This window comes from Meriones unguiculatus, chromosome 11, assembly GCF_030254825.1.
Source record: "Meriones unguiculatus strain TT.TT164.6M chromosome 11, Bangor_MerUng_6.1, whole genome shotgun sequence".
Lineage (NCBI taxonomy): Eukaryota > Metazoa > Chordata > Mammalia > Rodentia > Muridae > Meriones > Meriones unguiculatus.
The window spans coordinates 74,687,212-74,699,394 of NC_083359.1; the positions used below are offsets into that span (position 1 = coordinate 74,687,212).

Below are 12,183 nucleotides of genomic sequence, written 5' to 3' on the forward strand. Positions count from 1 at the left end.
CAGGGTAATTTCAGACCCTGACTTTCCCATAAACACAATCGTAAATCAACAGTCTCATCCACCACTAGAGCTAAATCAACTGCCCGAGTTTATAACACCAAAATCAATGTCCCCAGAGGACATCTCCGCATACACTGTGCCCCAATTCTCTCTTCCTGTTTACTGTACATATAGACTTTTCATCTCACCAAGAATGATTCCTGGGGGGAGGAGCGGCACATTGAAGTCCTTTAAAAATCTTATCTACTTACACCTGAAGAAGCTAAGCTAGAAGAAGGACCCTGGGTAAGATGCTCAATCCTCATTCATAAAGGCAAATGGGATAGATATTGGAAGAAGGTGAAAACAAGGAACAAGACAGGAGCCTACCACAGAAGGCCTATGAAAGACTCTACCCAGCAGGGTATTAAAGCAGATGCTGAGACTCATAGCTGAACTTTGGGCAGAGTGCAGAGAATCTTATGAAAGAAGGACCTGAGGGGACAGGAGCTCCACAAGGAGACCAACAGAACCAAAAAATCTGGGCACAGGGGTCTTTTCTGAGACTGATATTCCAACTAAGGACCATTCATGGAGATAACCTAGAACCCCTGCACAGATATAGCCCATGGCAGCTCAGTCTCCAAGTGGGTTTCCTAGTAAGGGGAACAGGGGCTGTTCTGAGTTCTGGCATGAACTCAGTGGCTGGCTTTTTTATCGCCTCACCCTGGAGGATGGGGGCAGCCTTACTAGGCCACAGAGGAAGATAATGCAGCCACTCCTGATGAGACCTGCTAGGCTAGGGTCAGATGGAAGAGGAGGAGGACCTCCCCTATCAGTGGACTGGGGAAGGGGATGGGAGGAGAAGAGGGAAGGAGGCTGGGATTGGGAGGGGATGAGGGAGGGGGCTACAGCTGGGACACAAAGTGAATAAACTGTAATAAACAAATAAATAAAATTTAAAGGAAAAAAATCTTATACACTACAGAGCACTTCGTCAATGACTTAAGTGTTGTTGGGGAAGACGTTAAGCTAGAATGACCTCACTCAATACACTGGATACTTACCAGTAAGAAGAACGCCAAATCATCTAACGTAACTCCTTGTCCCTTAGCTCACGATCATGAGTGTTGGAAGACATCACAAATAAGTTCAAGGTGACTGTGCTGTGAAGATCACAACGTGCTCCAGAAGTATTGAAACCTTTTAACTGTTTTTGAAAACCTGGTCTTGATTGACCACAGAAAGAGATTCAAAGCCAGTAGCTCATCCCTAGATCCCCAGCACTTAGAACAGAGGCAATGGGGTCATGAGTTCATGACCAACCTGGACAACTCAGTGAAACCATATCTCAAAAAAAAAAAAAAAAAAATCCAAAGGAATTACATCTAAGTTATTTGAAGTAAGAAATTGTGCAAAAGTTGCTTTAAGAAGACAAGAACCTGAATTCTGAGGATGAGTACAAATTAGTTTACGAATGCAACTATTTCATGAAAAGCAAACAAAAATCGAAATGAAGCACATCGCTTTGGACGTTATATGACTTTAAACATGTTTCTGTGACTCACGTACTAAAGATGAAGAGACAGATAACTACCACATATGCACCACTAAATGTTTTCAGAATCAAGCTTCCCGATAGCTGTTCTTTAGGGCGAGATGAGAGATTCAATTTCCATCCAAAAATGCAGGGCTGCCTTTCATGTTTTGGACATGCTCTAGGGAGCAGAAGGTTTGATCATCAGTATGTGATGTGTTCTGTGAACAACCAAAAGCAAGGAGGACCGACGTGAGAGCCAGTGTTGAAATCCTAATAGGCTTTAAGTTCTGTCTAATATTTTACCTTTGTTGTTGGGTAAATCCTGGAGCAGGTCAGCCTGAACAGGACTGATTCCTTAGCACCTTTCTTGGACTGTTGAAAGAAGATGGAAGAAAAGCCCTGGGTGTCCCTGGAGACCCAATGTAGCAGGGCCTCACAGATTTATCACGCACTTAGGGAGTTGCCAAGTTCTTTAGATTGTACCTTCTGAGTTTCTGCCGTCGCTTTCTTGGCTGTTTCACTACCATCGGCTCTCACTCGGGTTACTGCAATGGCTTTTTATTTGGTTATCCCCATTTCACTCTACCCTCTGAACGCCGCAGTGGCCTTCCTAAAACTTGAACGCCGTCACGCCATTCCCGCTTACCAACTCTCCGCAACTCTTCTTTGCCTGTAAGGCACCGTCCTAGGTATACAACCAAGAGCATAAAGCTCTTCACAGCCAGATTCACAGCTACCTTTCTGTCACACTCCTCTCCGCATCTCACTCATCTCCAGCCAGCCTTCTCCCAGGGATATGATCCAGACATTTCAGGGACACATGCCACAGTCTCTCCCCAAGCTGCGATATGCCAAATGGGAACCCTCGTGCTTCTTACTGCTCACTGGTCATCTGAACCTGTACAGCCTCTGGACTCTCTCAAGAAAGGTGGACGCAGCTGTGCAAGGCAGTCCACAACAGCGTTCCCTTCTTGCACAGCACTCGCGCCTTCATTTAGCAGATGGATAAGCAGGCTCCAAGCATTTGAAGAGCCCGAAAAGCTACTGAGAGAGCACTGGGATGGTTCGAACTAGGGTGACCACCCTGGGCTCGTATATTTGAATATTCGGTTCCCAGTTGGCGGACTATTTTGGAAGGATTGCGGGGGTGTGGCCTTGTTGGAGGAGGCGTGTCACTAGGGGTGGGCTCTGAGGCTTCTAAAACCCCTAGCTAAGCCATTCTCTTTCTCTGTCTGCTGCCTACTGATTCGGGATGTCAGCTCTTAGCTATTGCACCCTGCCCTGATGATCATGGACTCTCCCTCTGACACTGGAGCAAGCCCCAATGCTTTCTTTTATGAGCTGCCTTGGTCACGGTGTCTCTTCCCAGCAATAGAAAAGTAACCAAGACAGGTGTTAACAAGTGAATAAACCAAAAAAAAATTTTTTTTGCCAGGTCAGGCTGACTCTAAAGCTAGTGTTTTAGTTGAGACCAACCCTGTAAGTCTTGGTAATTATAGTCTAACCATAATTTCACCTGCAAGAGGCAACCAGGAAGCAACATCAGGACTTCAGACTTTCACAGCCCACTGGTGCAGCCCAGAGGACCCCTGGATTCAGGTCACTTTGGATTAGGACGGGTACCATACTTTTAGCCCGACTCCTGGTACATCCCAGTCCTAGGAGTTTTCCAGGAATGGAAAAACATCAATGATCTTCCATGATGGCAAGCTTTTCATAGTCTCACTTGGCTCCCAGATAAAGAAAGTCTTTTGTTGGAGAGAACATGGTACCTCAAGCAATTTGTCTCTAAGGGAGGGGAAAGTGCCAAAGTGAGCCTACAGGGTGCGTCTGACTCTGTGTCTGGATGAAATGGAGGGCTACAGAGTCTGCTGTGAGAGCACAGCTCTTGAGCCTGACTTCAGTGAGCAATCGATGGTATCCTACAGATTTGTTTTAGTTATCCAGTACACACACACACACACACACACACACACACGTCATTATAGCCAAAGGGAAATTGCTGTAATGGTTACCTGTCTTGTAAAAGAAAAAGGCATACATATAACACATAATGTAATATAGTTTTCTCTTATTACTTTTAGAACGTGATCAAAAAAGCTGAGAACACCTGGATCAAAGGTTCTGCCACTGTCAATGGCTGCCTGGGTGGCCTTGTGCAAGCAACACTGCCAACTGTTTGACCTTTTCAGTCAAAGGATTTCTTAGTCGTCGATCCATTCTTTTAATGCTAATTAATCCAGAGACTGCATTTGCAATTCTTGATAGGTTAGTTTATCCTGACTCAAAGGAAACCCACTCTACATGACCACTTTTATACATTAAAAAAAAAAGTTTGTTTTACGTATCTAAGGTACACAACAAGTTTTGATGCAACTAGTGAAACGGTTACTCTAGTCAAGAAAATGAGATGTCTATCCTTTCGCAGTTACCCCTTTGGGGTGACAATTGTACATGATCAATGCACTGTGCCCTTGGATCCATGGCATTGATGCCTGGGATGGCACCGAGCATGGGAAGCACCAGCAAACATGAACGCGAAAAGTCGGGGTAATTAGAGGAAAGCACGTCTGCTGAGTGACAGGGAAACACACACACCGAGTCACCTTAGTCGACAGGACACATGCGTATGAAAAACAGTTGGTAGGTTCTCCGAGAGTTTTGTTTACGTGAACTTAACGCCTCAAGACTTGTCAGCCGCCGGGTGCTCAAGGTAAGAGCAAACGGTGCTTGATTTTTGGGTCTGCTATCTGGGAGGTGAAAACCGTTTTAAAGGAGTAACATTCACAGTTCGGGGTATCAATAGAACGCTTCAGAGCTCACGCTCCATCTCAAAAACACGCCGCGGATAACGGAGGATTGCGGAAGCTCTTTTTTCTTTTAGTCTGCGAGGTGCTGCCTGGCATGGAAAAGTTCTTACCCAACTCCCACTGGTAAATCACAGCAAGAGGAGAGTTTAAAGACCAGCATGGCACCGATGGAACCGACGTGGAGGGGTCAAAGAAAAGAGGGGGAGGGAACCGAAAGAGGAATGGCTTCAGGGCGAGGAAGCCCTGTCTGGCACAGCCCACAGGCTTCGTGGGTTTTTGTTCTTAGCTCCGGGAGCTTTCTGGAAAACTCCTGTCACTCTGCAGCCCATCTCTGCAGGAGCCCTGGGCGGGGAGAAGGGCGCTGTGCAGAGCAAGCGGGAGCCCTGGAGGGGAGCTCAGCCAAGCCGTCCCCGCCTGCAGGGAAGGGCAGGTTGGAGGCGCGGTGGGAGCACTCACCTTCCCTCCGGGAGGTGGCCTGGGCCGCGGGCAGCAGGAGCGCCAGGCAGCAGCTGAGCCAGAGCGCGGGCATGGCCGGGCCGAGCGCTCTCCGCCGCGGTGGCCGCTGGAGTCCTCGCCCCGCTGTGCCTTCCTCCTACCTCGATCAGGTGGTTTTATCGACTCTTCTCCCTGACTCAGTCCTGACAGGAAGAGAGCCGGTGTCTCGGGGCGTGACTCACCTGTGAACAAGGAGGACCCAGCCCTCCGAGGCAGACAAACACCCAGCGCGCCGCCCGCGGAGCTGCGCACCCGCTCGCTGCGGCCTCGGCTCCCCCCTCCGCCGCCGGGGTGCACACCTGGCCCCGCCGAGGGTGGGCGTGGTGCAGGGGCTGCGGGCCACGTCCCCGGGCCACAGCCCTTCTCTCCCGGGGTGCTCCAGGGCAGAACTCAACTCTGGTGGATAACGGCCGCCCCCTCCTCAAAGAGATGGGGGAGCCGGGTCTCAAGGGTCAGACACAGCACTCCCCTCCCATCCCCCGCCTGCCCCCAAGCCCCCCTCTCCACTCTGCACCCCTACCCTCTGTGTGCTGTTCGCTCTCGGAGAAACTTTTTTCCCCCTGAGATACAGCACATATACCCACCACCTGTTTCTATTCACACCTCATTTCCTCCGCCCTCCCACCACCACCATCACCACCACCAGGGTGGACCAACGGCTGGGTCTACCTACCCCCCTAACCTAGAGCTAGCAACTCCCTAAGTCACTAACTGTTGGCAGGCCAGTGTCCCAGGAAGACTAGGTTGACCCTATTATAGATGTAGTGTCTAGTTTACAATTGATGTTCAACAAGCTCTTTGTTCATAAGGGGGGAAAAATAAAGGACCATGAGCCGGGCATGGTGGCGAACGCCTGCGATCCCAGCTCTCAGGGAGGCAAAGGCAGGCAGATGTTTTTTGTGAGTTCGAGGCCAGCCTGGTCTACAAAGCGAGTCCAAGTCAGACAAGGCTACACAGAGAAAACGGTCTTGGAAAACAAAACAAAATGAAATGAAACAAACAAACAAAAAAAGGAAAAGAAAGAAAAAGGACCATGATGTCCTACTCTTTTAACATCTCACAGCATACTTCTCATGCCATTCTCTCTGGACCTGCTGGGGAAAAAAAAATGTTAAGCAGGATGGTATCAGCCAAGCCCACGGTGCTAGTTGACCGTGAGTAACAAGTGGGGGAGGGGTGAAAATCTTAGCATGTTCCAGAGACTTCTAAGCAGAATAATTTAGAAGTGACTGAGAGAGAAGGCTTTTGGTTCCTGCTAGAGATTTGACTTACCAGTATTTATATAGACACAATGTATCCATCACAACCAATAACCACTCCCTTTTTTCCATGGTAAGGACTGCAAAGGCCCTCAATAAACACCTGGTCACTGACTAAACGAATGACTGTGCTATAGATAGTTCTGTCGCTAACACATAAGATAACTATCAGTGTAATCCACACGGAATGTCAAAAGGTACGAGAGTTCCCGTTTCTGCCCGCGACAGTGACCAGCATGGGCCAACTGGGAGAGCTCTGGATGGCTTTGTATAGAACACGGAGCCTGAAGTAGATGCCAGGCTGTAACCAGGAAGTGGATGAATAAAGCAATGAGTAACAGCAGGGGCAAGATGGAGCGCCACAGATATCCCCGCTAAATCTAGCGCAAAAATGAGCCATAGGAAGGACATTCTAAGTTTTTTACCCCAGGCTTAATTCCCTTCTCCTCTGCCCAACCTACAGCAAGATTCTTCTCACTCAAAATCAGTGTCCTACTTACTGCTAACACTTCAGTTCCTTCAGATCAGGGATCTAGAATTTTTTTTTTTCTTCCAGTAGCTGCTACATGGTGGAGAGAGAGAAACCCTGTTTCTGGGTGCCTTGATAATTTTCTGTCTACCACCCACAGAAAAACATTGACACTAATTGTTTCAGAAAAGCCCACGCCCACAGTGCTAGAGGAGCAAGGAACAGGGCCCTGAAAAATAGCATCTTTAAGACAAAATTTGTCTTTTGGCACAGATTTTCATCCTTTATCACATCTCAGATGCTAGGACAAATATTTTTCATCTACTACCATTTCTATAGTGATAATAATAATAATAAATAATAGCAAAGAGACCCATCTGTCCTTTACTGCTGTAAGTCATTTATATATAGTAGCCTTTAAAACAGTCAATAGAACCCTGTGAATGAGATATACTCATTCCCCATGCCACAGGCCAGGGAAAGTTAGGTAACCTGCTAAGAATGGTAAAGGCAAGATGCAAAGCCAGGCGATCTGGCTCCACAACTCAGAAGCGCTTTGATGGCCAGATTACAAAGTGCCATAAAGGTAAGTTCACAGTAGTGAATGAATTGAGTGTGTAATCAAAACCAGCCATCATGGCATGGCTGGATGGTGGAGTGTTGGCGTACATCCAGAAAACCACATAGGACTCTGCACAAGCACTTGTGGTCCCCCAAGATGTTAGCTCTGAAAGGACCCACTGGTCTCTTGGACAGAGGAGCCAGGAGGCAGCAAGCGTCCCTGGTCCAGATCAACCAGCCCTTCATTTCTGTGGATGCTACAGGACTCCACCCCGTCACGCAGGCACTCTCTAGCTGACTCCATTTCTCCCTCTTCACCTGTGCCAACAACCAACCCTTCACCTTGGGCTGAGTCCTCTGCTCTGGCTCCATGACCTTAGGAATAGCATTCGTCCCCTTTTCCAACGTGAGAATTCTCCAGGGCATCGCTGGAGCTAAAAGTGGTCAAGATCAAGGTTCTGGGTCCAGAATCCGAATCCTGCCTTCACCGTTATCAAAGCAAGGTATTTGGTTTTCTCTGAGCGTTGGTTTCTTCCGCTCTGCAGTGGGGGTACTGACACAGCAGTTATGTAGAAGGCTGCTGAGAAATGTAGATGAGCTAGTGACAGAGCTCGGGCTCCCAGCACCGGGCACACATCCCATTCTCTGCAGTGAAATAGTGTTTTTGCTGCTGTGACCTTTGACGGAGCACCAGCCAGTCTTCCCTTTTCGCTAACAAATACCTCACGAGGAAGGTAAATGCCTTGCTTCAACACTTTGGCTAACTGATGTTAATTTTAGTTTCGAGCTCCAGGCACCCTCTTATCCCAGTTCATGTCTAGATCACCCAAATTTGCTTCGTTGTTGACTGACTTGCGTTTTCACCGTATGTGCAGCTGTCTGCCCTCCCCGTTTGCCCTGGCTCACCTCGAACTCACTGTGAAAGGAAGGATGCCCTGAGACTCCAGATGTTTCTGCCTACACCTCCTCCTCCTAAAGCTGGAAATCCCTTACATAGATTTGCTTGCCAAAGGTCCATTGTTTCCATTTAGAGCTTAGTTTGAAGGTGGACTGAGCTCTTACGTTTCAAGAGAAATATAAAGAGATGCTAGATTTCACTATATTTTTATGATTAAGCCTAGCCTGTGATTTTTTTTTCAAAAAGGCAATATAACCTATTTGATTTTCTGTTTGACACAGAAATGTCTCTTGTTTTTCAAATCAAACGAAAATTGAACTGATACTTCTCTGCAATAGAAAAGAATGATCCACTGTAAAACACAGATGGCTCTCAACACTCTGTGCCAAGTGAAAGGAAGCAGACACGAAAGAAAAGAATCTATTCAATTCTATTAATAGGAAATTGTAGAAAATGCAAATTTAGCAAGACAAGAAAGCAGATAATAGCGTCACGGGCGGGGACGGACTGCAACAGCACATGAGGAAAACTGTTTGGGGATGAAAGAAATATTCTGAAATACGTTTTCAGTCCAAAGTAATCTAAGGGTTTCCGAGGTGGCTCCGTTGGGGAAAGTAGTTGCCTTGAAAGCGGGAGCACCTGAGTTTGATTCCCAGAATCTACATAAAAAAGCCAGGCCTGTAGCACCGGTTTGAAGTCCCAAGATTGGAAGGTGGAAACAGGCAGATCTCTGGGACTCTATGGCCAGCCTAGGTGAGTGGGCCAGCTCTAGGTGATGAGGGACCCTAACCCAAGAAACAAAATAGCTGGCACCTGAGATTCGATACCCAAGGTTGTCCTCTGCCCTCCACATTCAAATACAGTCACACACCCCACACTCGCATCCAAGCACACATACACATTCGAGCACACACACACACACAGGCAAAGTCATTGTACACTTGACATCAGTGAGTTTGGCTTGCTCGTTTATTACTTAGTTTTTGCCGTTCTGACCATGGAACATGGTAGGCAAACGTTTTATTCAGTAGCTACACACCCTGTGCTTCAAAAATGGGCAAACTTGATTGTATGTAAAATAAGTGTTGGTAAAGGGGTCTTAAAGGGGTGGGGCTAGAGGGGGAACTCATTGGTTAGGAGAGTGTACTGATTTTGCAGAGGACCCAAGTTTGGTTCCCTGCGTCACATCAGGCAAGGTACAACCTATATGTACCACTAGCTCCAGAGATATGTGACATGTGTGGCCTTTTGGGGGCACTGGCACTGACTCACACAGATCCACAGACACAGACATCAGATTAAAAATAAAAATAAAATAAGGCTATTTTATTTCATTTTATTAAGAAGGGGGGCCTATAAAAATTATGTTTGCGCATTAAATATGAGATCAGAATCCAATGTACAAGAGCAGAGCCAGTGCTGGAAACAGATAAGCAAATTTCTAAGATGTGGCGAAGCCAGCTCAGCTGCTCTGAGGAACTCTAAGCTCCCATCTCGGTCCTTGTGGCAGAAATGGCATCTGGGAACGGCGGGAGGACCCCTCTTCCAGAAACCAGTTCATTTCGGTGACCTCTAAAGGTAGCCATGCCTCTCTAGAAAATTTGCTTAAATTTCGAAAGCAGCTAGGACTCTCCTTTCCATTGCCTCTTAGATTTTTGCCTCATGTTCCCAGAGCTGCCACCTTCACTTGTGTCTGTCCAGGCACAGTCCCGGAAGGGTCTGGGGCATTCCCACTGGGTGTGGCCCGCACAGCTGAGCCCTGGAAGTCCCCTTCTTCTGTTGTTGCACTTTCAAGTCAGTCATCACCCAAGGAAATTTTCTCTTTACAATGCTGTGTAAATCATCTCACAGAACTGTCACCTCTCCAAGACCCCAGAGCCACAAAGAGAATTACAAGTGACATGTTGATTTTTTTTTTTTTTTTTGCCTCCAGTTCCATCATTACCTTAGTTAACTTTTCGAAGGAATGCCTGGCATGTCACCCGCTTTCAGAGTCACTTATGATTTAAAAAAAAAAAAACAAGAAAAAAAAAAAACTGAAGCACTGGCTATGAGCTTGCCAGCTATAGAGACCGACTTGTGGGCCCCAATTCCCCGCCCTCCAAAATGTTTCCCCCAGGAAGTTCTAATCCTATCGCCATTCAAACTAAAAATTTAAATGTAAAAATGCAGTGGTTAAGAGAAAATAGAAAACAAAAACAAAACTAACCCTGGCTTTGTTCTTAATGGGCAAAGGAAAATGCCCTTAAATGGAAATGGTTCGGCATTTCCTGGATCGGCTGCATAAATTCTCCGAGGCTGGCCAGACTCCAGGGAACCATGTTCCCTCAAGCAGAACCCTAGCTGAAGTGGCACAATTCTACTTTGTGCAGCAACATATAGGAAGTGCCCTCAGCAGGTTCTCAGAGCTCCCTTGAAGCCAGAGCAGAGCCTGAGGTGGTCGACTCTGTGTGAGGTTGGTGGGTGGTACATTCAGCCAGGGGAAGTGGTAGGAAACACACACACACACACACACACACACTCACTCACCTTATTTACATCTCTTTTGATGTATCTCAGACAGGAATATTCATTTTCAGTACACCTACTGAGGAAACACAGGCAGATTGGCAAAAACAGACAAAGAAACCCAAACCAAGCCAGAGGGTAAACAGTCTTGGAGAGAGAATAGATGGCACACGCCAGTAGTTAATAGTTCCTCTGCTATCTTTCTATCGGGGCCTCAAACACAGCTTTGAAAGAGAGGCAAGGCTCCCACTTTGGTGACATTTTCCCGTGTTACCATGGTGCCTGTGTGGGCTCATGACTGAGCCCCCGCAAGCCTGACAAGGCAAGTTGGAAGTGAGGGTGGCTACCCTTTCATCTGTGTCTCCATCTTGCTCAGGGAAGGTGGAAAAGATGTTTCTTCCGAATTTACGCGGGAAGCATCCCCACCTTTCCTAGCTTGAATGATCAAGTCTGAAACACTCTGTCACTGTTGGAGTCCAAAGCTCTGTCTTAAACAGAAAACACTGGCCTCGTTTTAAAGTCATAGCAGTATCTCTGACAGCTGCGATACGGCCAACCAGACTGCACTGGATGCTGATGTGCCCGGAGCCGGCACAGGCATGAAGAAGTGTGCTCCTTGTCACCATCCCCACAAAGCACCATTCCCAAATCCGCACCGATACCTCACTCCAGAGCAGTGGTTCTCAACCTGTGGGTCACAACCACTTTGGGGGGTCAAACAACCCTTTCACGGGGGTTTGCCCAAGACCATTGGAAAACCCAGATATTCACATTATGTTAACAGTATCAAAATTACAGTTATGAAGCAGCAATGAAAATAGTTTTACCGTTGGGGGTCACCACAACATGAGGAACTGAATGAGAGGGCTGAAGCATGAGGAAGGCTGAGAACCACTGCTAGAGAATTATTAATAATTTACATCATAAACATACCCCTCTCCCGCAACAACAACAAAAGCATTACACATCAGGTAAAACAAGAAATGCCTGATATTTATTACATACATGATATGCTACAGTGACTCTTCTCCCAAAATCAACAGTGAATAAGATTTGTCTACCTCGGGTACGTTCTCCTTCCCGTATTACCTCTAGTCAATCCTCAGGGTACAGTGACGTCAGATCTTACACAGCATCCTCCTGTCTCATCCAGTCGGCTCTTGGTTCTCTCAGAGTCTGATACCTTAATCCAGATGTAAGAGCACTGTATCAAAATAACTCCATTTAACTCTCTAGACTAACCCTAAGCTATTTTTAGCATAGTTGGAAAGAGCCTGAGCAACCTGGAGAAGCTCAAGGAGTTAGGAGCTATACCACAGAGCACAACTTTTCCAAGGCTGGGCTGCACAGAAATCCCCAAACATTCCCGGGTGGTTCTTTTGCAAGAAGCCTAACAGACGACTGGATCTGATTTGGGTTCAAAGGAGGAACTGCCCAGCTGCACTGCAGAGAGCTGTTAGAGTCAGCGGAGAAGCTAGAGACGCGTCTCTACTTTAAAATGTCCTCCCAGCTTCACTGTGTCTATTCAGATGAATTTTTAAGACACTTAATCAGTTCACTGATACATGTGCCTGGAGGAGCTGGTTATTTTAGGTAAATACGTTGTAGGCTTGAAAGATTTGCACAATTGCACTCATGGTTTGATTTTTGCTGTATGCAGACAG

General features: G+C 47.0%; 1 protein-coding gene across 1 annotated transcript in view; it reads right to left on the minus strand.

Annotated features, from left to right (window-relative positions):
• Nucleotides 1-4,968, minus strand: part of Lamc2 (laminin subunit gamma 2) — a 64,818-nt gene extending 59,850 nt beyond the window's left edge. The window contains exon 1 of the mRNA XM_021632876.2: nt 4,786-4,968. Coding sequence (XP_021488551.1) covers nt 4,786-4,858 — 73 coding nt within the window. The 5' untranslated portion in view covers nt 4,859-4,968. The remainder of the gene's footprint in view (nt 1-4,785) is intronic.
• Between the last annotated feature and the right edge of the window lie 7,215 nt (nt 4,969-12,183).